At 48.2% G+C, this 26,958-nt stretch overlaps 1 protein-coding gene across 3 annotated transcripts in view; it reads right to left on the bottom strand.

The window, feature by feature from the left end:
- Window positions 1-26,357, bottom strand: part of Cdkl1 (cyclin dependent kinase like 1) — a 44,138-nt gene extending 17,781 nt beyond the window's left edge. For 2 of the 3 annotated variants that reach the window (XM_076550555.1, XM_076550554.1), the window contains exons 1-3: window positions 26,217-26,357; window positions 25,294-25,577; window positions 7,358-7,479 (exon numbers count right to left, since the gene is read on the bottom strand). In XM_076550555.1, coding sequence (XP_076406670.1) covers window positions 7,358-7,479; window positions 25,294-25,461 — 290 coding nt within the window. In that variant the 5' untranslated portion in view covers window positions 25,462-25,577; window positions 26,217-26,357. Of the gene's footprint in view, window positions 1-7,357; window positions 7,480-25,293; window positions 25,578-25,807; window positions 25,947-26,216 lie in introns of those variants that run through there. The other variant, XM_076550556.1, reaches the window with a different exon arrangement.
- Window positions 26,358-26,958: the final 601 nt, after the last annotated feature.

Here is a 26,958-nt window from a genome sequence, read left to right as displayed (position 1 = left end):
CCAAAAATAAGATACACAAAAGGAGTGTTTCCAAGTGGTTTATAATATTCTACCAATAATAGTGCTCTAGTGCTGAGCACACTATCACACACTTCTCAGGGTAGAAGTGGCACTGTGTGGCTTCATTCTCTTATCATTCCATTTTTCTGCAGCATGGGAGCCTCAGATTCTAAGATCCCTTTTAGTGGAAGCACTGTGAGATGAGGTTAAGAGACAGGTTTTCACTGTTGGGGAAGAAAAAAACAGGAAGAAAAACAGAATATATTCTCAGGTGTTAGGATGGAACTGGAAGTGTGTGGGGTGTGTGTGTGTGTGTGTGTGTGTGTGTGTGTGTGTGTGTGTGCGCACGCATGTGGAGGCCAGAAGCGGGCATTGAATCCCCTGGAGCTGTAGTTACAGGTGATTGTGAACTGCCCACTGTGAGTACTATGAGTACTCAGAGGTTCTCCCGGGTCCTCTGAAAGAGCAGCAAGTGCTCTTAACCACTGAGCCACCTCTCCAACCTCACGTGCAAACTATGGCGTGCTGAGACTTGAGCCACTCTCCTCAGGCTGGGAGACAGCTGGCAGTCAGTCACGGTTGGGCTGAGGGCACACTCAGGGCAAAGATCTGAAGATCCTGACAGGGCATGCCAGCAGGTGGCTTGGGCAGTCAGCTGACTGTACAGTGAGGATCGGGCCTTCCAGTAGGTTCTCAGCTCTTCTCTGTGAGCAAAGTCAGAGATTATAAGATGCCCAGGGACAGCTTCTAATAAAATCAGAGACTGAACCAACAGTGGTACACACACGCGTGGTCCGAGTACTCTGGAAGCTGAGCCAGGAGGATCTCACATTCAAGGCCAGCCTGGGCTACATAGCAAAACCCTGCCTCAAAAACAAAACAAAACAAAATAAAAAAACAAAACTAAAAACAAAATAAAGACAACAATGCTGTGGATATCGCTCTGTATAAATAAAATGCTGATTGGCCAGTAGCCAGGCAGGAGGTAATGCTGATTGGCCAGTAGCCAGGCAGGAGGTATGGGTGGGACAAGCAGAGAAGAGAATTCTGGGAACAGGAAGGCTGAGCCAGGAGATGCTACCAGCCGTGAGTACCAACATGTAAGATACTGGTAAGCCGTGAGGCATGTGGCAAGGTATAGATTTATAGAAACGGGTTAATTTAAGATATAAGAACTAGATAGCTAGAAGCCTGAGCCATTAGGCCAAGCAGTGTAAATAATATAAGCGTCTGTGTGTTTATTTTATAAGTGGGCTGTGGGACTGCTGAGGCTTGGCAGGAGCTGGAGAGAAACTCTCCAGCTACACAACAACAAAAAGGTTAGCAAAAGACAGTGACTAAAACAAACAGAAAAAACAATCCTATGGAGAATATTTTAAAATTATTATATCCTTACAGGACAAGGGAAGTTGTTCTATCCCTGGAATCAGAAAGGAACAATGGCTAAGAATATACCTTAGTGGTAAATCAATTGCCTAGCATATGCAAAGCCCTGGGTTCAAATTCTCCCCAGAATACAACAGAAGAAAATAAGAGAGAGACAGGCCGGCGGTGGCACACACCATTAATCCCAGCACTCAGGAGGCAGAGCCAGGCGGATCTCTGTGAGTTCGGGCCAGCCTAGGCTACAGAGTGGGCTCCAGGACAGGCACCAAAACTACAGAGAGAAACTGCCTTGAAAAAAAAAAACAACAAAACAACAAAAAACAAAACAAACAAACAAAAAAAGACGCGGGGATAATCTCAGCCTCCTCTTTCTCCCTGGTACCTCTCGTAAGGCTTGGTCAGGAGGCTCTGAAGCGTCACTCCTTCAAAAAGGACAGCGAACTAGAGGTTAAACAGATGGTGAAAACTGGAGCCTCAGCACAAACGGGAAGTCGAGGGATGGCCGGGAGGGTGCTGAAGGGAGGCAGTGCCCAGCTGCCCTCCAGGCAAGAAAGGCAACCAGTCCAGACTGGAATAACACGATTTACGCGTCAGCACGGCTGAAGGCGGCCCTCATGCCCTCCGCCTTATGCCATCTTAAGTAAACACAAAAATACATGATAAAAGTTTTGAAAAACGCCGAGTGACTGGGTAGAGCCCCCAGGCTGAGACGGACGTTCCTCAGCCGCAGCCTATGGTTGTGACCAGGCTATGGTGACCAGGCTAAGAAACTCGCTTGGCTCCACAGTGTGGGTTTCCGTGTTGATGGCAAAATACGGTCTTGCTGGGCAGATGGCAGAGGACTGGGATGGTGATGACAGGGAGAAGGCAGTTCCCTCCATCCTCCCTGGCCCAAAGAGCTCTCTGGCTCAAAAATGTGTTCTTCTGGTCAGGGCGGTGGTGGCGCACGCCTTTAATCCCAGCACTTGGGAGGCAGAGCCAGGGGGATCTCTGTGAGTTCGAGGCCAGCCTGGTGTATAGAGCAAGATCCAGGACAGGCACCAAAACAACACAGAGAAATCCTGTCTCGAAAAACCAAAAAGAAAAAAAAAAAAATTCTAGTCTAGATTTCTGAGTGATTATACTATCTTTTTAACCAGTTAGAGACAGATGTGCTGGGGGAAAAAGAACTAAGTAAACCCAGAAAGAGGAAGACAGGAGATCCAGGAAGTAAGGAATTCAACAGCAGAGAAATTCAGGGGGAAATGTTAGAGAGTAGCCAAAGGGGGTCCCAGGAGGACAGCTGGACAGCTGGACAGCAGGCCTCTGCACAGGGACTGAGGCAGGGTGCCGCCAAGACATCATAACCAAATGAATAGGAACTAGTGGAAGCAGATGCGAGTGCCCCGCAGAAAAGTATAGAGGCTATTTCAAAAATAGGGGAAATTATCAATAGGGTTAAAGAATGTTAAGCAAATTGAAAGGGCAAAGCAGATATTAATTTGAGGGAAAATGCAATAAGAAAGCCAGCACAATGGCGCACGCCTTTAATCCCAGCACTTTGGGGGCAGAAGCAGGTGGATCTCTGTGAGTTCGAGGCCAGGACAGCCTGGTTTATTATATAGTGAATTCCAAGTCAGTCAGAGCTATATAGGGATACCAAAAACAACAAAAATACACTGTGAAACTATGGTATGGTACAGTTAGTTAATATTAGAAATGTAAGTATTTGGAGGATTGGGGTAGAAAAGCAGAGGGGATAATGATTTAAGAAAACTAAATCTTCATCTATCAAAACCGGGAGCCTACAGGCGCTGGAGAGATGGTTAGAGGTTAAGAACACTTGTTCTTGCAGAGGTTCCAGGTTCAGTTCCCAGCACCTACATGATGGTACATAACCATCCATAGCTCCAGTTCCAGGAGATGGACAACCTCTTCTGCCTTCTGAGGACACAGAGCATTCGCATAGCACACAGCTGTACATGTAGGCAAGATACTCACACACATAAAATAAATCAAGTTTAAAAACAGGAAGCCTACAATACCTAAAAATCTTAGGGAATATCAATATGCCACCTTTTACATTATATTATCTGCTAATAATCTTAGTAGGAATTTTTCACTTGGGTCCATGAGAAACACTCACTATTTTTTTTTTTTAATTTGAAACACCTTTATCTGGTTTTTGCATCAGGATAGAGTGGACTCAGAAAATGACTTGGGAAATGTTTCTTCTATGTTTTCTAGAAGAGTTTGGATAGGGTTGCGATTATTCCTTCCTTATACATTTGATAGACTTCACACATAAAATAGTTTAATAATAGAACTGGAGTCAGAATGATTATAAGGAAAAATACATTTCAGTTCGTATCCTGGGTGGTAAAGGTAAATCGTTCAGTTTTGGGAAATGTGTACCTGAGAGCCCTAGTCGGAGAACTTTCTAAAGGGAAAGTAAGGAAAAAGAAAAACCTATTTGTAGGGAAAATTTACAGTAGAATTATTAATCAGACCAAATGCTGAGAACTCCTTGACTATTCAGGGACGGAAGAATGGCTAGAAATAATGTAACTTAATATAATGATTTGTATTAATAATAGGTCTAGAGATTACATGCCAATGTCTATAAAAGACATATGAAAGTGTCTTAGCAGAGCAGAGAACTCGTTCCAGAACACAGGCCATGCGGTGCTTTCTCTGCAAAGCAGTTGGCAACATGGCGCTGTGGCCATGGTCTCCAGCCTTAAGACAAGGCCTTTGCCAGCACCCCAGGACAGTGTGTGTGCACCGCAACAAAGCCAACACGAAGTGAATGACCCAGCCCGATGCACAAAACCAGAGTAGCAACCTTCTCATTTATCTGTACATCTTGTCAACTGGCTTAATGCTAGGCGATTTATGAAAAAAAATCAGTTTCCAATCTTCATGAGGAGCGCTGTGACAGTTTGGCTGCATCCACACTCGCTTCTGGAGAGAGCCTTCTCAGTAGGTAAAATGTCTTTAATCAAATTTAACAAGGCCAGAAGTTACTTTAGTTAAGGTTTCCTTGCTCCTCCCCCAATGGGTTCCACATTTGAGTAGACTGTTGGGGGAGAGCGGAACTGTAGAAAATCGGGCCTCTGTTGGAGGAAGGAAGTCGGTGGGGGCATGCCTTGAGGGGTGAGTGTTGACCCCTCCCTGGTACTCCTCTCTGTTTCCAGGTTGTCACGAGACAAGCAGCTTTGCCCTGTCCCAACCTCCCCATCATGGTATTCTGCATCACTTCAGGCCCAAGCCATAGAGCCGGGCAGCCATGAACGAAAGCTCTGAAATCCAGAACCCAAATACGTCTTCCTAAACAACTGTTTCTCTCAGGCATTTGTCACAGTGTCAAAAAGTCTAATGTAGGCACACACACACACATACACACACATACACACACATACTTTTCTATCTCCAACTATCTGCAGTGTTTTGTCTGCCATGCCTTGTTCATAACTCCTTCCTGAAGGCAGGTCATAAAAACTCACATCCCCCCTCCCCCCATTTCTGTCTTAGAGATCGAGATGGTCATGAAGAAAACATCTCATCAATCCTTGACCCTCTTCCTCCCAGGGGGCCCGCCCCCTATTCTGGAAGAATGAATGTATCACAGATAAGCCAAGAGGAATCTCAACAGACAGGTCTTGCTGGGTTCCCCATGCAGTCACTTAGCAACCATGCCTACTCAGTGGAGTCCCAGTAAGCACCTGAAAGGATGGGGGTGGGGGGTGGGTGTTGCAGAGCCTGCAGAGAGTGGAGCGTGGAGCAGCTACAGAGGGCGTGGATTCCACACACCTTCTCTCATACTCTACCCTATTTGTCTTTTTATCTGTATCGGTTGTGGTATATATATATATATATATAGTAATAAAGTGTCAAATGTGAGTAAATGTTTTCCAGGGTTCTGCCTTTTGCTGGAGCACAGGACTCAAATCCAGGGATGAGGTAGGTCAAGGGCATCCTGATTCAGGCAGGCGATCAGAAGCAGAGGTATAATAAGCTCAGCTGTGGCAGGCATCTAAGGGGAGCAGGCAGTCTTGGGTTGTTCAAGTCACAAGCATGTGGGACTTGTTGGTGCCCTTGTGTAGACAGTGAAAGGCCTGGATTAGATCAGGGGACCCCCAGCTAGCTGCTTCCTGGCACATAATCACCTGCTTGTTACACAGAGAGATTATATACCATTTGAGGTTCTGTGTCGATTACGGGTATAAGAACAGAGGACTGCGGGCCAGCCATGAGTGGCCACACGCCCTGCAGGGTCTCCATAGCACCACCCAGCAGGAGCAACCACACTAGCACAGTTTCACTGAGCGTTACTTGCAAGCTGCCAAAAGAGCAAAGAGCAACACAGGAAACGTCCTCTTGTTTTCATACATCATTTCTCCGCTCTGATGACTCTCTGAAGGGCGGGGCCTGTCTTCTTGGCTCTAACACTCTGGACACATGACAAGCATGCTTCATGGACATCGACAAGCCACAAGCCACTTTAATCTCATTTACCGGGAGATCATGGTAGATCATCTATAACCAGTGTCACAGGGAGAATAGGCTGAGAAGAAGTGTGAGAAGAATCCTCCGGCCACTGGAGTGAGGACACAGCAGAGGTCACTCTACTATTCCACAACTCTGACCTGCCAGACACTCTCCATAGCTCCCCAGCCAAAGGCGGACACCCCACCCCCAGAAACGGAGTGAAAGAAGAGAATGGGATATTCTTCCCTTACCAACTTCTCTAAATTCTCCCCATTTCAAACTGAATATCGCCTCCACCATGAAGCCTTTTTTGATCTTGACTCATTTTAAATTATAACTCCCATGACCTGATGATTTCTCTCTCTCTCTCTCTCTCTCTCTCTCTCTCTCTCTCTATCTCCTTCCAGCCACGGCGAATGGCTCCAGGGATAGTTGTACCATTCCTGCCGGCCAATCAGAAATTCGATGGATTTTATGTGCCGTTTCCTCTTCCAGAAGTTTCCTTCTCCTGGAAAAACTGTGTGTGTGCTTATATAAGCCATGGCCACGCTCTAGCCCACACTTTTACCTTTCCTGGTTCTTTCTATCCTGCGCCACGCACACCAGTCACGCCCACCCTTCCGGTTATAACCACCGACGCCTGCGCTCTCTGGGGGCGCTCACCTCAAGCTGAGTTTCTGTCACTTGGTACCAAAGAAGTCCTGACTAATGCAGGAAACCAAACGCTTAGATTGCTGTAGGCTTTGGAAAAAGCCTCGAACTTCCTCTTAGCGATTACTTTTGTACTTCTTTTCTTATTTATTTATCCATGTATGTATGTATGCATGAATGCATGCATGTATATATGTATTTTGCGGTAAAGTCTTGCTGTGTAGCCCAGGCTCGCCTCAGACTGGTGATCCTCCTGCCTGAGCCTCCCAAGAGCTGGAGTCATAGGTGTGTGTGAATACTTTAGAAATGCTTTCTTCTGAAGTCCAAGCCACTATGCTTCCCTAGTTGGATGCAAAATATGGACTACTTTCCTCTCGTTTCTTTCTGAGGCCTCAACAACTTCAATGCAGAGATATGAACCCAAGAAGCCAAGGCTTGTCCCTCATGTTATTACGTTACCCATGGGTTCTTCGTGGAAATGACATTATAACTCATTTCACATTTTTTAAAAAATTTCTCAGCTGTTAACTCAGCATCAGAGACATGGTGATCATTACTTTTGTTCATTTGTTTTTTTTATTGTCATTGTTTGGTTTTTTTGCTTGTTTGTTTTTGAGGTGGGGTTTACGGCCCAGGGCGGCCTCCACTCGTCAATTGTCCTGTTTCTATCTCCCCATTATACACACAAACACACACACACACACACACACACACACACACACACACACACACACACGACCCACCATGCATGGCTTCTCACATTGCCTTAAGAAAAAGCCCCGGCACCTACTTTCCCCTCGAGCATCTGTGAGCTTTGCTTTGTCCCTGTGGTAAGGAATGGGCCACTCACCCTCTCTGGTATCTGTCCAGCTCATGGAGCACTGTGTGGTCACAATACTCGAACACCAGGTGGAGTCTCCGCTTCCTCCGGAAGACCTCCAGGAGGTTGACGAGGTTGGGGTGCTTGAGTTGCTGAAAGGACAAGAGGCATGGAGGTAAATCTGAGTGGCGAGCGTCTTTCTCTATCTGAGCAGTGAGCGTCTTTCGCTGAGCTCCAGCCAGTAAAAACCGAGCTGTTTCCCTTCAGGAGTTTCATTCTCTGTGTGGAAGGAGGCTGTAATCAGGTTTGTGGACCATTTCTCAGTGACTTAGGAGTAAAGTGTGATCAGGGGCCAGGTGGTTTGTGAAAGCAAAGAGATCTGAGAAGACTGGCTAAGAACGGGAATGCTGAGGGGTTGAGGTAAAACAAGCTCAGCCTTCAAGGCGGACTCTAGTTAAGTGTCTCTTCTGAGGAGTTCTCCCAGACTGACTCTATGCCCCTGGGTCAGAATCCCCAGAGGGCTCACACTCTCATAGTACTAAATAATTAGTAATTACTAATACGTGATTAGTAACTATGTTCACTTAGCTGTTTAATGTTCTCTGGTTTCATGGATACCGACACATAGAATAGATAAATCCAGTAGCAACCTGTTGCTGGAGGGCTTCTCTCCTGGTTCCACCAAACCCCGCAGTCCCACAATCCACGTATAAAATAATCACTCAGACAGTTATATCACTTATAAACTGTATGGCCGTGACAGGCTTCTTGCTAACTGTTTTTATATCTTAAATTAACCCATTTTTATAAATCTATACCTTGCCACGTGGCTGGTGGCTTACCGGCGTCTTTACATGCGGCTTGTCCTGGCGGTGGCTGCAGTGTCTCTCCCTCCTTCTTCCTGTTCCCCCAATTCTCCTCTCTCCTTGTCCTGCCTATACTTCCTGTCTGGTCACTGGCCATCAGTGTTTTGTTTATATAGAGTGATATCCACAACAGCAACCCCTTCCTTCCTTCTTTCTTTCATTTCCTCCTTCCTTCCTTCCTTCCTTCCTTCCTTCCTTCCTTCCTTCCTTCCTTCCTTCCTTCCTTCCTTCCTTCCTTCCTTCTTTCAGAGACAGAGTCTCTCTATTATGTAGCTCTAGTTTTCCTGCAACTCACTATCTAGCCCAGGCTGGCCTCCAACTCACGGAGATCTACCCATGTCTGCCTCCCAAGTGCTATGATTAAAGGTGTGGGCCACCATGCCTGGCATACAAATTTTTTCTAAAGAAAAAAGAGATTCGTAACACCACCGCCACCACTACCACTACCACCACCACCACCACCACACACACACACACACACACACACACACACACACACACACACCTCAGTGAATTCTCTCTTTGTAGTGCCTATTCTTGCTTTATGACCAATAACTATCATTAGTGTCTGCTTGATTATTGCTTGATTTCTAACACTGGCCCTTTGCACCTCTTTTTCCAAATAGTCTTTGATAATTGTTACATTTCTTGTTGTTGTGCTGAAACACCTGACAAAAAGCAACGTACAGGAAGACGGGTTTGTTTGGCTTACGGTCTGAAGGGACCCAGTCCATCAGGACGAGAGTATGAGGCAGCTGATACCATTGCCTGACAGTCAGAGAGCAGAGAATGTCACAAAGCGAGTCTGGGCTATAAAACCTCAAGTCCCACCTCCGTGTGCGCTGTGACCTGCCTTGTGAGGCTCCAGCTCCTAAGGGTTCCACAGCCTTCCAAACAACGCCATCAGCTGGTGAGCAAATGTTCAAATGCATGTGTCTCTTAGAACATTCACACTCAAACCACAACAGCTGCTAACGGTTTTCTACAAGGATTGTGTAGTCAAGTGTTATCTTTATCATGTCAACTTTTCTCCCTGATTAAAAACATCATGAGGCCGGGCGGTGGTGGTGGCGGCGGCGGCGGCGGCGGCGGCGGCGGCGGCGGCGGCGGCGGCGGCGGCGGCGGCGGCGGCAGCGGCAGCGGCAGTGGCAGTGGCAGTGGCAGTGGCAGTGGCAGTGGCGGCGCACGCCTTTAATCCCAGCACTCGGGAGGCAGAGGCAGGCGGATCTCTGTGAGTTCAAGGCCAGCCTGGGCTACCAAGTGAGTTCCAGGAAAGGCGCAAAGCTACACAAGAGAAACCCTGTCTCAAAAAACAAAAAACAAAAACATCCTGATAAACTGAGCGGGGGGTGGGGGGTGGGAGGGTGGGGGGGGTGGGGGGTGGGGGGTGGGTGGGTGGCCCCGTGGGGAGGTGCACGCCTTTAATCCCAGCACTCGGAGACAGAGGCAGGCAGATCTCTATGAGTTTGAGGCCAGCTTGGTCTGCAGAGTGAGTTCCAGAACAGCCAGGGATATACAGAGAAACCCTGTCTCAAAATACCGACCCCCAAGTAATAAAATTCATACAACCCAATTTGTAAGCACTTAAAAATGTCTAGTTCAGTGACACTAAGTCCTCAAGTATTAAAGCATGATAAGCACAGTAAGAAATAAATCATATGGTCCATTTTCAGCAGGAGGTGTGTTTAGAGCTCCTTGGAGAATCACAGATAAGCAGGAGGCCCTTTTTCACTAGCTGCCAGGAATCTTAGAAGGTCTTATTTCCTCAGCTGATTCTGTTTCCTCAGACTGGATGCCTCTGAGTCCTCATCCAAATGGATCTCAGCTGAACCGTGCTGCTCAAAAGTCTACAAGCTTAACCTGGCCCAAAGCTTAACCAGATCTAGTTCCTGGTCCTCACGCCTTATATACCTTTCTGCTTTCTGGGATTAAAGGCGTGAGTCACCATGCCTGGCTGTTTCCGGTGTGGCTTTAAACTCACAGAGATCCAGATGGATCTCTGCCTCCCAAGTGATAGGATTAAAGGCGTGAGTGCCACCATTTTCTGGCCTCTATATCTAGTGGCTGTTCTGTTCTCTGACCCCAGATAAGTTTATTGGGGTGCACAATATTTTGGGGAGCACAGTATCACCACAGGCACCTGCTTGCCTAGGCACTTTGACGCCATCCTAGGGCTGAAGAGTTACAGGCAGTCTGCCACGGGGCTGAGCTCACCTACCAGAAAAGGAGAGAATTGTACAATAAAGGAACTGCTGAAATGGCCGCTCCATTGGGGGAGAGATCTTTCTTGTGGAAAAGAGAGAGAACAGCTGGAGGCATCTGGAAGAGTCCAGAGCAGGGAGAGAAAGAAGTAGACTGGACAAGGCCAGCAGACTGGACCTGGCCGGGAGGGACTAGGGAAGTGAGGAGAGCAGAGAATAACAAGGGAATAGTGGAGAGTGAGAAAGCAAGGTGTGTGTGTGTGTGTGTGTGTGTGTGTATGTGTGTGTGTGGTGTGGTGTGTGGTGTGGTGTGTATGTGTGTGTGGTGTGTGTGTGTGTGTGTGTGGTGTGTGTGTGTGTGTGTGTGGTGTGTGTGTGTGTGGTGTGGTGTGTGTGTGTGTGTGGTGTGTGTGTGTGTGGTGTGGTGTGTGTATGTGTGTGTGTGTGTGTGTGTGTGGTGTGTGTGTGTGGTGTGGTGTGTATGTGTGTGTGTGTGTGTGTGTGTGTGGTGGGGGGAATAGTAGAGAGTAGAAGGTTATAAGGAGGGTGAGCAGCCGTGGGGAGGAAAGCCTAGTTGCTGGTGCAACCCGATGCTAGTGTATTCGTTGAAATACACACCGGGCACTTGTGAACAGGGGCTGCGGGAGTCTGGAGGCCAGCATGGGCTTTAGTTTGCAACCACAAATATATGTCGATGGAGAGCTGCTTACCCCTTCTGCCAGAGGCAGGGGGGAGGACTCTCTTTGGCAGACAGGAAGGGAACCCACTTCACAAGCTCCTGAGGAACACTCTCTTTCATCTACCCGCCAGAAATCCTTCCACAGTCCAGCTTGAGCTGGGTCAAGACTGTCATTTTTGGACATAGGCACTGCCTTTTGGAGTTTAGGGAATTAGAGTTTCTTTTGGACCTGATGGGAATCTCCAGTCCCCGGATATACAATAGATAAAGCTTTGCATCCTGAACCAATAGGATGGGACTCTTCTGAGGAGAGACAGTGCTAGACACTGGGAAGATTGTACCTCCCTGAAGAACTCAACCAATGAATTCAGCAGGCAGGGAAACGATGTGTGTGTGTGTGTGTGTGTGTGTGTGTGTGTGTGTGTGTGTGTGTGAATGTTTTGCCTGCATGTCTATCTGTTTGCCACGCTTGTGCCTGGTGCCTGGTGGAGGTCAGAAGAGGGCATCAGATCCCCTGGAGTTGGAGTGTACAGGTGGTTGTGAGCTGCCACGTGGGTGCTGGGAATCAAATCTTGGTCCTCGGCCAGAACAGCTACTTAACAGTGCTCTTAACCACTGAGCCCTGTGATGAGGATTTTTAAAAGCACTATTTTGTACTGAATCCAAAGACCTTTTCTCTGGGCTGATGCCCAGCTTAGCAAAGTTGTAAAGCAAACTGCTGTGTTCCCAGACTCCAGTGTTCTTATTAAAAAGTGAGGATTATTTCTCACACCCAATCCATCTCTAGAACTCTATGTGCAAAACTGAAACATTGCATCCATCAAAGAATGCTCACCCCAACACAAGAAAGCACTGATTCCTCTTGGCCCCCTACCCCATCACACCCCTGCCCAAACAAATAACCTCCTTCCCCTGTGAACACCAGTGAAGACCGCTGGACTGTATCGGGAGAGGACTTCCCTTAGGCCACTTAAGGAACTGAAGGAGAGTGTGTCTTGAGGGTGAAGTTCATGGGCAATGTCAGCCAGCCAGTCAGAACATGGCTCCTGCAGGGCCTGGAGGGCTGCACTTTATCTTAGGTGCAATGGGAAGCCACGGAAGGAAGTGCAGCAAGCTGTGATAAGTAGCCGTTGGGTTTTTTTTTGGGGCGGGGGGACAGGGTTCGAGACAGGGTTTCTCTGTGCAGCTTTGCGCCTTTCCTGGATCTCGCTCTGTAGACCAGGCTGGCCTTGAACTCATAAAGATCCACTTGCCTCTGCCTCCTGAGTGCTGGGATTAGAGGTGTGCGCCACCACTGCCCAGTGCCATTGGGTTTTTGAGCATTGTGGCCTGGAGCTAGAACCGGACAAAGCCAGAGAGCCCCCCCCCGCCCCCCTGCCCATGTGGTGGTGAAGCTGTCGAGTTGGCTAAGACAGGAATAAGTCCAAAGAACCTGAATACCCAGAGACGAGGGGAAGAGGCAGAGAGGACAGCGGGTCCCCACGGGCAAGAAAGAAGATGGGAGCATGATGCCACTGGTGTGTCATCAAAAGAGAAGTGGTCATCAGTGATGGGGCTGCTGGAAGGTCTGGTGGAGAGTCAACCGAGAGGCACCCAGAGGACTTCTCGTTTGGGGGCTTTTGTGGCCCATTGTGGTATCCCTGCAGTGGGTAGTGAACCAGAACCAGACTGTGTGGATCTGGCATCTCAAGGCACCTTCTTCTTCTTCTCTGTCCATGATTCACTGGCCTGGGCGAGGGGGTCAGGAGGACACCTTGGTCCTGAAGCTGGTTCACAGTCTGTAGCTTTCAACCACAGGTGTCCTTCCCGTGGCCCGCAGACTGCGTGAGGCACAGGGTAGCTAGGAATGCACACCAACACAAAACTGGAAACATACCAATGTATGTTGGCTTTTAGAATAGAAAACTGAAGTTCTTCATGCAGCTTACAAACCATAATAACTTTGTGGAAAGGTCCTACGATGCCACCATAGGCACTCCCAAATGGACCTGTGACCAATTCCAAGTGAACCTACAAAGTGATCAAGTCTGAGGTCTGAGCACGGATATCTCAGACTCAATGTGTCCTCAGAGCCCCAGGTTAGAGTTCTGATTCACAGAGGGTCAAACAGATCAAGAGAGCCACGCTTAAGAACCTTCCCTCCACTCCCAAGTGCAAATTTGGGGTAGACGCTCTTGGCAGTCGGCAAACATTAGTTTCATGACCTACACCGGAAGAGAGGGACAACGGAAGCACTCAGAACTGCCTGCCTTCCTCTTGGCACAACCCTGAACAAAGCAGTCAAAAGAAAAACTCCATTCTGGGAAAACTGAAGGCAGGCTAAGGATTGTTCACAGGCTTGCTGGAGGCCACACAGGGGGACAGAATGTGCCAGGCTGCTTTTCTGACTGGACTCCTGGCCTGAGATCTCTTCTGGAACCTTCTGAAAACCCAGCAGGCCAGTGAAGTGTGCAGTGGACGATTGGGCTGTTTTGTTGTGAAAAATACCATGAAAGAATGATTGGTACGGCCGTGGTCACAGTGGAAAATAACGCTGAGCCGGCACGGAGGAGGACACCACGCACCGGCAGTTACGAAGCACGTCGTTTCTCAATGTGGTTGGTAACGCGGGTTGGTTTAGAAACTCCCACTTTCTATTGTCCCGGCAGATATGGAGACCAAGTTCAATGATTTTCAGAGACGCAATTTTACCCACTGGTATTTTTACTAGAGGGCCCTTAAGGTTAATAAACAATGAAGAAGGATAATCATTAACAAGGGAATATGCCTGTTGAAAGCAAATTTGCAGAATAAAACATTAATCCTGCCAAATGTACAACTGAATGAAAACATTTTAAAAGCCTAAGTGAAAGGCATGTCCCTGACCCAGTTTAAAAACAAATTCCATTCTACAGGAAAATTACTACCTTCAGGTGTGGCTTGGCTATTTTATGATATAAAGTATCATATAGCATGTCTGGCTAGAAATCTTGTAGGTTGGGAATAAAAAAATAATTTAAATGGGAAAGAAAGCAGTAAGATAATGTTTTAAAAATCAAGATGAATTATACAGCCACTCATTTTGAAGGCCTATACATTCTGCTCTGCGACAAAGTGAGTATAGTTAATAACTATATAATAATAATAATTCAAAATTATGCAAAGATGGGATTTTTAAATGTTTTCATCGCAAAGACTTAACAAATATTCAGGGACTAGGGAGATATTGCAGTTGGTAAAGTGTTTGTAAGCATAAAGACCTGCCTGAGCTCAGCCCCAAGAATCTACATAAAACGATCAGACACAGGGGTGGTCTACCTCCCTACATCACTCACTTCGTGTAGTCCCAGCCCTGGGGAGGCGGAGACAGGAGACCAGACAGCCTCAGTTAATCAAGTTCCAGGCCAGTGAGAGAACTTGCCTTGAAACACAAGGTGGGTGATGTCTGGCCAACAATACCCAAGGCTGTCCTCTGACCCCCACGGCATGTACACACTCATGCAAACACGCCTGCATACGCGCGTGCGCGCGCGCGCACACACACACACACACACACACACACACACACTCACATACAAGTGCACCAAGACGTGACAAATATCTGAGGAGATAGGTGTGCTAATTACCTTGATTTGATTGTGCCACAGTATAAGCATGTATCAAAACATAGCATCTATGAACAATACAATTATTCATTTCCCAACACGTACACCCACCCAATCTATCCAAAATTATTTGTTAAAAATAATGTATTCTCTCTCCTCCTTTCCGGGCTATTTTTTTTTCTTGGGTCTGGTGTGTGACACAGGACACAATGCCGTGACACTGATGGATTGGGGAACGGGCTTAATCACTTTGTGGACCGGGCGGGGGCCTCGAAGACAGTAACGCACCTGCTTGCTGACCTCTGCTCCTTTTGTGCTCGAAATATTTGCCTGTCAGCTTATTGCCTGGGCTCTCACTAGCAGCCAGAATACAATCTGTGTGGATAAACACCCGTGGGCTAAGCCAAAACATCTTCGGGTAAACAAATAAAAGAGCCGGTTACTATTTGCAGTGTGTACGTTATCTTGTAGAAGTGAGATTAGACAGGTCTCCACTTGTTGGGCAAATCGAGGGGGTGATAAGGGGCTGTTTGATTTCTTTTGCTGTGGGCAAGAAATTGCTCCCGTTGTCTTCCGTGACACTGACGACCGGTTTACATAAATGTCCAGTGTCAGTCTGTGCTGTCAAAACAAAACAAACCTCCACTGCCCTGGCTCCTCAAGTCCTTGGAGCCAATATGCACAGAGCAAAGCCAGAGAGTCCAAAGGCCCCAAACCGGCAGCCTGATGGCCAAACAGTGTTTGCAGATCCTGTGTTGTATTGGGCCTGAGTGACGTGAGAATTTTTTTAAAAAATTACTGAACACTTTAAAATCAGGACATTTTGTTACCTGTCACTAAAAGGAATCAGGTTCCTGGAAAAATGGCTGATCACAGGGTCAGCGGAAAATGAGTCTAGGACATTTTATTTGCCTACCACAGAGCAAAGTCTTCAAACCATGGGGGACGCCTGTCAGAACCCAGGAGCAGGCTGAAGGAGGCCAAATAACCAAACACGTGACGCTTTGGGAATGGAAAAGAGTAATTATACCATACTAACAGCATAAAACGTGTTGAATTTAAACATTCAGGAATATATAATGATATTAATAAGTGTATATGTCTGGAGGGTGAAAGTCCTTTTCTAACAGAAAAGACTAATAAGAAGAAAGGACAGTAAAACAACTATTAGAAAAAATTGATTCAGGCAAGACCACCAATGCACAGTAGAACCTGTTAGCTACATTTATTAGGATTTTTGTTTTGCTTGCGGGGTATTTGGTGGTGTTGTTACTGTTGTTTTGAGTCAGGGTCTTACTATGTAGCCCTAACTGGCCTGGGACTCACTAGGTGGACCAGGCTGGCCTTGAACTCAGAGATCCTCCTGCCTCTGCCTCTTGTACACATCACCACACCCACCTGTATATTAGTCTTCATGCACTTTAAACACACATAGTTATGTCGCTGCTGTTGGGACGGTATGAAATGTCTGGGAACCAACTGCATTAGGTAACGGTACTGTGTTGCTGATAAATTTCATAACATGGTTATTGTATAGAAGAATGACCTTGTGCCAAATATCTAGAGAGATGGCCCAGGCAAAAGGGTGCGGGTAGGGCAGAGGTAAGAGAAAGAAACAGAGACAGGGACAGAGGGAGGACGCAGCGAGGCTCCACCGGCTGATGAACACGTCCAGGTAAACGTCTGTGGGTGTCGACTGCACTACTCTCTTTGCTTTTAAGTATTTTGAATTTGGGGCCTAGGGGGATGGTTCAGAGGGCAGAAGCCTGGCTTCACAAGCTTGATGACCTGAGATCTACTCCTGGAACCGACATGACGAAGCCGTGTGCAATGATGGAGTCTGTGTGATGGTGAAGTCTGTGTGTGATGGTGAAGTCTGTGTGTGATGGTGAAGTCTGTGTGATGGTGAAGTCTGTGTGTGATGGTGAAGTCTGTGTGCAATGATGGAGTCTGTGTGATGGTGAAGCCGTGTGATGGTGAAGTCTGTGTGTGATGGTGAAGTCTGTGTGCAATGATGGAGTCTGTGTGATGGTGAAGCCGTGTGATGGTGAAGTCTGTGTGTGATGGTGAAGTCTGTGTGATGGTGAAGTCTGTGTGATGGTGAAGTCTGTGTGATGGTGAAGTCTGTGTGATGGTGAACTCTGTGTGCGATGACGGAGTCTGTGTGATGGTGAAGTCTGTGTGTGATGGTGAAGTCTGTGTGTGATGGTGAAGTCTGTGTGTGATGGTGAAGCCGTTTGTGATGGTGAAGTCTGTGTGATGGTGAAGTCTGTGTGTGATGGTGAAGTCTGTGTGATGGTGAAGTCTGTGTGTGATGGTGAAGTCTGTGTGTGATGGTGAAGTCTGTGTGTGATGGTGAAGCCGTGTGACGGTGGAGTCGGGTGCGATGGTGTGGATCTGAAGTCTCAGCACACCTCTGGTGTGATGGGAGGTGGAGTCAGGCCGCCTGGAAGCCGGTGAGCCACTCAGCCCGGGATACAAAGCACAGGAGCGGACACAAGAGAGCCTCTACCTTGACACGGCGAAGGCGGGGCTGCTGACTCCCGAAGGCTGTCCTGCGACCCTGTGTGCACGCCGCAGCACGCATGCACTCACACACGCACGCACACACAAAAATAACAAATGCTTTGAATTTTTTCTTTCAAAAACTGCAGAGACAAATATCTCAGGAGATGTCCCACACAATTCCAGTGTCTTGTCCAAAGAACTGGAAATTTATCTTCCCGAGGGGGCAGCCTACAGGGCTGAGCAGGGCCCCGTTCAGAGACACCAGCCCCCCAGTTTGCTCAGGTCCCTGTCCACCTTCTGGCCATTCATCCACCTTTGCACATTTGTGGTATGAATGTGATCCTTACCAGTACTTGAGTTTGCGCGTCTGATCCCCTATGATCCATAACAGCGATGCTGAACACGGCTGAGACAACGAGGAGACTAATAGTAATTTTCATGACTAGTGGATTGCGTTATTAATCCAATTTTGTAAGCAAATTGAACGAGTTGAAGAGAAGAAAACCTAGAAAGGGCTCCATTTAGCCACAGCAGGATTAAATTCTTTTTCCTGGCTTTTTATTTTTGAAAGGACCAAATGCCCCAAGATGACCCACCGAGGTTTTTTGCTTGCATGTGAAATATTCCTCCAGCTAACATTGGGCAAGCTGGTGCCTTTCAAAAGACGAAAGCGTGGACTAAGCCGTGTGCTGGGGGGGCACTCACGTGGCGTGTTGGTGGTATTCAGTGGCATGGGCCTGGCACAGAGCTCATATTATGTGCTGAGTTAATGCTTTTGTTGAATACCAAGGCGCCTTAGGGGGTCCTCTTCCTCCCAAGGATGCCTGACAGCAAGCTGGTGCCGCCCCACAGTATTCGGGATCTGAGGTTTACAAGGCGTGAGCCTCCTGGGGAGCCCAGGGCAAGCTCTGCTCTGCATGGAGCATGTCCCTTTGGAGACAGTCCCATGTTCAAACCCCACTCTGCCTTTCTCCGTTAGCTTGTTTTCTCTCCCCGGCTGCTTTTGACCCTTCCCTCCTCTGTCCCTGCATCTTGAGGCTGCCTGGCCGCAGTTCCGTGTTTGGCTGAGGGCGCTGTGTGCTCCCCTCAGCAAAAAGTCAGTGAAGCGGTACCAGGCAGAGACATAAATCAGGAGATAAGGGTGGGCAGGGTTCCAGGAGGCACGAGAGCTTGTCCAAGGTCACCCGACAGCCTGGAACAGGATCCCACACTGAGGTCCCTAGCCACAGCTCTGGGGCCCCACAGTCACACAGCTGGGTCCCCACTGGAGGGTCGGGGGTGGGTGGGGGAGGGGGAGGAGAACAGCAGCGTCTCCCAGCACCGTCATGACTCAGGTCAGCTGAGAGCTGTTTCTGCCAGGCGGTGTATACCAGCCTCACTCACATCTCCGTACCTTCCTCAGTTTTGTTTTCCTGAGGTGTCGTTTTATTCTTGAAAGGACCAAACGCCACAAGATTACTTACAAAAGCAACCCCTAATTGCTTGCAGAAGAAACCTTAATGCTACAGATATACCAGAGAGATGTACATACATTGCATGTGTATCCGTGCTTTCTACAATAAAAAAGATTAGACATTCTGTCATCCTCCTGTAAGAAGTGATTTAGATCTTTTTTTTTTTGGGGGGGGGGGAGTGATATTGTTCTTATTAAAGATGCATCCTGGAGGGCCAGCAAAATGCCTCAACAGTAAGACAGTTGCCCGAAAGCCTGGTGATCGGGTTCAGTCCTCAGGAGCTCACGGTAGGAGAGGCCCGGTCACTGCGGGTTGTCTTCTAAAGTCCACATGTACACCGTGTCACATGCACACATACCCACATAAACACACACAGATAAACGGAATAAAACTGTTTTCAGGAGAATGCATACTGTAGGCACTGGGTAACGGCTCAGTTGGTAAAGCGCTTGCTATGCAAGGGGGAGGACCTGAGTTCAATACCTAGAACCCACCTGAAAAAGCTAGGCAAGGCTGGGCAAGGTGGCGCATGCCTTTAATCTGAACACTGGGGAGGCAGAGATAGGCCCAGCTTCATGAGTTCAAGGCTAGCCTGATCTACATATGTAGTTTGAAGTTAGCCAAGGCTATATAGAGAGAACCTGTCTCAAGAACAAAACAAACAAACAGGCCAGGTATGGTGGCACATGGTTCCAGCCCTGGGAAGGCAAAAACACGCAGATCCCTGGGGCTGACCCGCTAGCCAGGCTAGCTTAATTGGCAAGCTCCAGGCCAAAGAAAGACCCTGTCTCAAAAAACAAAACAAAACAAAACAAAACAAAACAAAACAAAACAAAACAAAACAAAACAAAACAAAAACCAAAGTGGACAGCACCTACGGAGGTTGACCTTTGGCTTCCACTTGCACATACAAGCACATGTACACATTAGTGTGGTGTGTCCACCCCTCCCCATCCCAACAAACACATGTGATGAATTTTGTAACATTTAAAGCAGAGTGAGTTTTGTGGTGCTGGACACCCACTACGACCTTGCGTGTGCCATGCCGGGTCTCCACCATTAAGCAACATATCCCCAGTCCCTAGTAAAGTTTCAGATGTGCACATTCCTCCCACACTAATTCTCATCTCTGTTGGTAGCAAATGGTAACTTTTCCTTCCTAAAAAAAAAAATCTGTTGGGTGGTGGTGGTGGTGGTGGCGGCGGCGGCGGCGGCGGCGGCGGCGGCAGTAGCAGCGCACGCCTTTAATCCCGGTACTCGGGAGGCAGAGCCAGGTGGATCTCTGTGAGTTCGAGGCCAGCCTGGTCTAGAAAGTGAGATCCAGGACAGGCACCAAAACTACACAGAGAAACCTGTCTCTCATCATCATCATCATCATCATCTCTGGAGTTAAGGAATGAGGATTGCGAGGAACCCCTGTTCCCACTGTGCTCATTCCCAGTCTGTGCTCAGACTTCCGTGGGAGCCACAGGTCTCACGGAGCAGGCCCCTCGGGAGAGGACAAACAGGCGGTGAGGACCCACGGCTGGTGAGTCTGCTAAGTGAAAGCACCAGAGCTTGGTCTCAGGGACGGACAGAGCTGGGTCTACATTCCAGCTTCCTGTCTAGGAGGGGTCTGGCCAATCGTTCACCATCCCGAACCAATATGCAGAACAGGCCACAACAGCTACCTTCCGAGGCGCTCACTAGTGTTCACTGTTGCGTCCTAGGTATCGAACTGGCAGTTCAGCCGAGTCTGCTGGGCCACCAGCTCCTACCTGCCCAGTGAAAGTATGCAATGCCCTCTTCTTTATCTCATTTTTCTTGTCTTGGGAGGGAGAGAGAGAGCTCTCACTCGGTCCCAGGTGTGCTTCTGGCTGTTCCACTGAAGTTGGTCTAGCCTACTCTATTGTCCCTTTTACCACCTGCTGGAAGTGGGTCACCCAGGCACCCCCAGTCACACTATTTTTGATCTCCAGCTGCCCCAGGGCCATCCGTTCTCTCTATCAAGGCTGGATGGAATAGAGTCCTTCCCTCCTCAACAGCTCTACCACTTCAGTCCACAGGGAATAGGGCAGCCGCAGGGACCAGGGGCCTAGGACGGAGTTGGCAGCTTTGTGTTTTCCTTAACCACACGGTTTCCTTTGCTGGATATGTAGCTCTCACTGGGGGCGGAACGGGGCGGGGGGGGGGGGGGCGGGATGGATGAGAGCACATTTATACGCTTACATGTATCCTATTAAAGCCACTTCTCACCACGGGGCCCCTGATGCTCTAGCCCACGATGCCTGGTTTCTTTGTGTGTGTGTGTGTGTGTGTACACACCCTACACATTCACGTGTATATGTGAGTTCATTTGTGTGTGCCACAGTGCGCATTTGAAGGTCAGAGGACAGTACGTTTTCCTGCTGTATACACCAGGCTAGCTGGCCCACAAGCTTTGGGAGATTCTCTTGGCTCCGCCTCCGACCTCCCTGTAGGGGTTGTGGGGATTGTAGCTGGTCTCCCTAAGCATGGGACTTTTTTTGTTTTGTTTTGTTTTAAACGTGGTTTCTGGGCATCCAAACTCAGATCCCAGCACTTATGGAACAGGTAGCTTTACCCACTGGGTCATCTCTGCAGTCTGATCCCTGGCTTTATGATTCAAAGTGATTTCCTTTTCTGTTTTCTTTTTTTCTTTTTCTCTTTCTTCTTCCCTCCCTCCCTCTTTCTTTTTCTCTTTCTTCTTCCCTCCCTCCCTCTTTCTTTTCCTTTTTCTTTTTCAAGACAGGTTTTTTTTTTCTGTGTGGCCCTGGCTGTCCTGGGACTCACTCTGTAGACCAGGCTGGCCTCGAACTCACGGAGATCTGCCTGCCTCTGCCTCCCGAAGGCTGGGACCAAAGGCATGCGCCACTACTAGAGACCTTTTCCCTCTCTGACTTCTGGCTACCCTCATGACCGCTCTTCCTGCCATGCACTACGTCTCTAACACATGTGTGTGTTAGTAACATGTTTAAAACCACATTATAGAAAGGGGTTGAATGCCACACCCCTGCCCTTTCCCCAGATCCTGCTTGTTTCCTTACCACATCTTTTCTTACGTGCTTATTGTTGGTCTCTCTTGCTAAGACACAAGTTCATGGGGGTGGCAGCCAAGGACAGTGCCTGGGATGTGGCAGAGTTCTGTAAATGCTTGCCAAATGGATGTCAGTTGTCCTGTGCACAAGTATCTCACCAAAAATACCAGCCGAATGCAATTCGCTCTTTTCTCCGTGTGATAGAAAGTAGACTTGAAAGAGGTCCACCGAGCTTATGTACCACTGCACAATTTTATTCCCATCACAAGAGTGATATTAACTCGTCCCCAGAGGATGATCTGTTTTCAACAGAGCAGTTGTTTGCTTTTTATAATTTTAGGAGATGGTGGTGCTGCCTACTGCTCTGAGGAGACAGACTCACCTTTTCTCCTTTTCTTTTTTTAAATCAAGTTCAATTATATAACCTAGGAAAATTCCAGTTGAAAATTACGATATTGAAGAGTTGACTTTCACAGAGTGTCTTGGTGAGCACAGGGTTACATTTTCTTTAGGTGGAGGTATATTATTATCAAAACCAAATTTGTTTTGTGAAAAAAGAGTCACACTTTCCCCCCTCCAGTTGGTTTGAAATAATGCTATGTGTAGTGTTTCTAGTTTTAGGAAAAACAAACAAACAAACAAATAAAAAGAAAGCCTCTAGTAAGAAAACTGAGCAAGTTTGAATAGAGGTCTTGGTATTATAATCCCCTGGCCATAGCTTCCTGATGGGACTTAACACCTGAAAGGGAAACACAGAAGAGGTACTTCCTTTAAAACGGCCCAGCTGGTTGCTAGACAATTACCTCCCAGACTTCCATCTGTTTACAAAGAAACAACTATGGTTAGGAAATTTGCAGCAGTTACTGGCCTTGCTTTATGCTGTGAAGCAAAGCCTGGAAAAGAGTCCAAGTCTGTTACAATATGGACTCCCAGGAATGTCCCGTCAAGGCAACTGGAACCACAAAAACGGCATTTTGTTTGACCAGCTTTAGAGCCTCTGTGTAGGACAGCCCTTGATCTGGTTTCTTTTTGTCCCCAGGTGTAGTATTAACAGTAATGAGATTTACAGTGCACAAGACAAATGATGTCACCGTTTCATCGATGGATAGTGAAGCTAAGAAAAGAAAAAAGAAAAAAGCCTGCAACATACGCACACGCACACGCACACGCACACACACACACACACACCGACATGCACCGCACAGCATGAGAAGGTGAAGTTAGATGTTATTGCCAATTGTTTTCTCTTTCAGGAAGGTCGTGTTTCCCACAAAGGGTAACTTTTCCAGTTTCCATTTTAGTATTAAAGTGTCTGATTTTTTTTTTTTTAAGAAGAGTTGGTTAAGATAGTAGTTAGGTTGGTTGCTGTTGTTGTTTTTAAGTCCTGACTGGGCTGAGGGTGCAGCCCGGGTATAGCACTTGCCAGGTTTATGAGAGCCTCTGGGTTCAATCCCTAGCATGGAGTTCAAGGGCTAGCCTGGTCTACAGCATAAGCACCTGTTTCAAAGAATGGAAAGAGAAAGCATAGCAGCGCGTGGTGGTGCAAGACTGTGATCCAAATGCTAACAGGACTCTGAGAAATCCTGATAACTCTACCTCCATTGCTAAAGAGAAAAAGGTATGTGTTGAAACTTCAGTGGTCTGTGAGTCCAAAAGTCTGCAACTGACAACTTTTAATAATAAAAAAAAAAAACAAACAATCTTGGCAGGCTGGGCAGTGGTGGTGCACGCCTTTAATCCCAGCACTTGGAATGCAGAGGCAGGTGGATCTCTGAGTTGGAAGCTAGCATGGTCTACAGAGAGAGTTCCAGGATAGCCAGGGCTACATAGAGAAACCCTGTCTCGATAAATAAATAAGTAAATATCTTGGCTATTCAGAAGAAAGACAGATACCCTAACATGACAGCCAAAGCCCCACTTCCTGCCTCAAGCTGCCATTCTTCTGTTTTTGCAATGGGGCAGTCTGGGGTCAGCCCTCATCCTCAGGGCTGGGGTCACTGAGGCTCTTTCAACCCTTTGCTCAGAGGTCTCAGAGTTTTTCTCTTCACCTCATCAGGGATCACAAAAAGCCTCAGCTTCTCACTGGACATCCCATAACCCCCATAGGAACTCAGCTAGCTTCAGTCTGCCTGTAGCATCTCCTTGCATTTCCTACCCTGGCTAGTATCCTAGAGAGAGCCACACGGCCACACCCAAGTTCCAGCTCAGCCCACCTGAAACACGCTGCTTCATCTCATCCCTTGTGCCCTTCAACTTCAAAGTCCAATTCCAACATGCTTTCTTTATTCAACAGCACCAGTGCCGGGTGGTGGTGGTGCACGCCTTTAATCCCAGCACTCGGAGGCAGAGTCAGGCGGATCTCTGTGAGTTCGAGACCAGCCTGGTCTACAGAGCGAGATCCAGGAAAGGCGCAAAGCTACACAGAGAAACCCTGTCTTGAAAAACCAAAGCCAAAACCAAAACCAAACCAAAACAAACAAACAAACAAACAAAACCCAGCACCAGAAGGGCTCTTGCCAGCCATGGGGGCAGGAGACCAACGACGACACAGACTGCCCATTAGGGTCTCAGTACACCAGAAGTGAGGTTGGCGGGAATTTTTCTCCACCTACCTTCCAAGAGCTGAGCTTCTGAAACAACTGTGTGCAATGCCTGTGTAGGCACAGTTAGGCTCAGTAAGAACTGACTGGATCAGCGAAGAAAATATGAGTTCACTTAACAAACCCTCCACTCACTTAGCTACCAAATATGCACTGAGTACATACTAGGTACTCAGAATATCATAATTTTTAAGAGCCAGATTAAAGGGACAGAAAACCAGTAACCTCCCACCACCTTACTTAGACTATCGAAGAAACACTGAGTTTAGAGGGTGGTGGCTTCCGGCTTTGAAATCAGCTCTGGTGTACAGTTCCACCTCCTGAACACACAGGCTTTCAGCTGCCATACTCATCACATGCCTCACCTTTTTTTCCCCCCTATATTACATTTTTATTCATTTTGGTAGGTGGAACACACAGATGCTACAGAGCAATGTGGGGTCAGAGGTCAACTTGGGGGAACTGATTCTTTCTCACTCAGTTAGGACTGACCTGTAACACCTACTTTTCCTTACCAGTTTATTTCATAAACCCTAAAAAAATTCAATAAGAACGTTTATTGGTAGCCTAGCAGGTGCCACGGAGTGTGCTCAGGAAACACGGAGGTTTGTACATAGCACATGCTCCCACACATATTCAAACTCATACAGATGCACACACACCACCCCGCAGCCCAAGAAAACAGAAAAAAAAATGAATTTAAATATTAATTGAAAACAGTTTAGGAGCTTAAAATTCAAGAACTCTAGCAAAGTTGAGTTGTTTTAAATTCTGCATATCAGGGACTCTGGAAAAGACTGTCTGCAGATGATCTGATGACAGATGACAGGTGACCGGGGGAGAAGTGAAATACCTCAGTTTCTCTGCAAGAGAGGGCTGCCACACAAACCTCTCCTTTTCCCCTTGCTTACATTCTTACATAATCAGTTCCGTGCACACAGACTCGGGTTTGTGCCACTGAGGACAGAAGGCTGTGAGGGAAGGGGCCATAACCTCACCCCCGCGGCGTCATCTCACCCAGAAAAAGCGAATCAAGTACCTTGAGCATGCGGATTTCTCGAAGGGCGATTTTCTTGATGACTGGGTCATCTTCGGTTTCCAGAAACCTCTTGATGGCCACGATCTGACCCGTGTCTCTGTTTCTGCACTTGAACACCACCCCGTAGGAGCCTTCTCCAATCTTCCCAATTTTTTCATATTTCTCCATCACGGAGGAGTAAGTCTTCTTGGGAATGGGCTTTCATGTAGTGTTTAAAAGCTGTTTACGAAATAGGTGGAGGGTGGACCTCCCTGGAGCCCCATCAGATAGCTGTGGTCCAGGATCTGGAGAAAACAAGGGCACTAGTTAAAAGAATTAGGACCGGCCAGGTGTGGACTCCACCCCTAGCAATGACATCACATCGCGGTCAAGGCTGGGAGCCTACAGGTGGCTGCCGGGTGACCCAATTTCAAATAGTCTGTTTCACCCCCTCGAGCTAAAGATGTGGCTAGCCATCACCCTAAAACGAGCCGAGCTGTAAGATAATCTATCTTTTTAACGTTATGGTTCATACGATCTAAGACACTTGAGCTGGCTGGAGCACCGCGAAGGCCAAGGGCTTCCCCGGTTCTAATTTCGGGTCTCATTTCCCTCCGGAAGAAGACACCGGGCGAGCAACCCGGGGCGACGGGGACCGCAGGGACCTCCCTCCCCGACTCCCGGAGCCTCTCGGCCCAGCCCGTGCCCAGCCGCCTGCAGCCCGGCTGGGTCGCCACCGCCATCCCCATGGGAACCGCGCCGGCTGGGCGGGGCCGCCGTCCGCCCTGCTGTCCCCGCAGCCACCTGGCAGGGTCCCAGATCCCACGCTGCAGGTCCGCAGGATTTAGATCGTGGAAGGCGCAGCGTGGGGGCGTCTGCGGGGAGGATTCCTGCACCCGGGCCCTCCCAGCAGCCTGCTCCTGCAACAGTGGCCAGGTCCATACCTTACATCGGTCACTCCTTGGTGACCCCTCCTCCCCTGGGAACCCCTGGAGGGGTCCTGCGGCGTGGGTCCTGCTCGGTGCGGCGGCTTCAGAAAATGAATGCGAGAGAGGCAATCGAGGGAGGCCGGTTGGCCTTCCCTCCCATGCAGTGGGGCCTTGCAGAGCCTGCCTTGATTTCCCCAGTCACCTCCTTATTGAACCTGTTAGAGCGCGGCGACAGCGGCAGTCGATGGATGTAAGAAATCTTGAAATAAGGTAGAGCGCCACCGGACTGACAGTCTCAACACCTTGTCAGCCCTCTCACGGCTCAGGTTAGGCGCCGAGGTGCGTGTGCGCCAGCGACAGGACTTCAGCGGAGAAAATGTCTGCAAAACCCGGGCCAGCCCCGGCCAGGGAATGATGCAAATCTGCACGAGCTCAGGAAGAAGCTGGGGCCGGGCACACAGGGCGTGGCGGCCGCCTGGCATAGGGTATGCCGTATAATGAGGTCTGGAGATGGACTAGCGGTGGTTTGGGACCCTCCCAGAAATGGTGTGCAAATGTGAATCCCTATTTCTTGAATTTTGTCTGCTCCATAGCTTTGCCTTTCCCAGAATGCCGTATAAATGGGGGTATACACTGCACGGCTTTTGAGAATAATAAGCCTCTTCGTTTCACAGAAAGCATCTGAGATTCGCACACATCTTGCATTGATCATCAGAGTCTACCTTTTTATTGTCGGGTAGCGTTCTGTTGTATGAAT

The sequence above is a fragment of the Peromyscus maniculatus genome, chromosome 14, assembly GCF_049852395.1.
Source record: "Peromyscus maniculatus bairdii isolate BWxNUB_F1_BW_parent chromosome 14, HU_Pman_BW_mat_3.1, whole genome shotgun sequence".
In the NCBI taxonomy this organism is placed as follows: domain Eukaryota; kingdom Metazoa; phylum Chordata; class Mammalia; order Rodentia; family Cricetidae; genus Peromyscus; species Peromyscus maniculatus.
The sequence above is the reverse complement of the archived record's forward strand: the minus strand, read 5'-3'. Positions and strand labels throughout refer to the sequence as shown.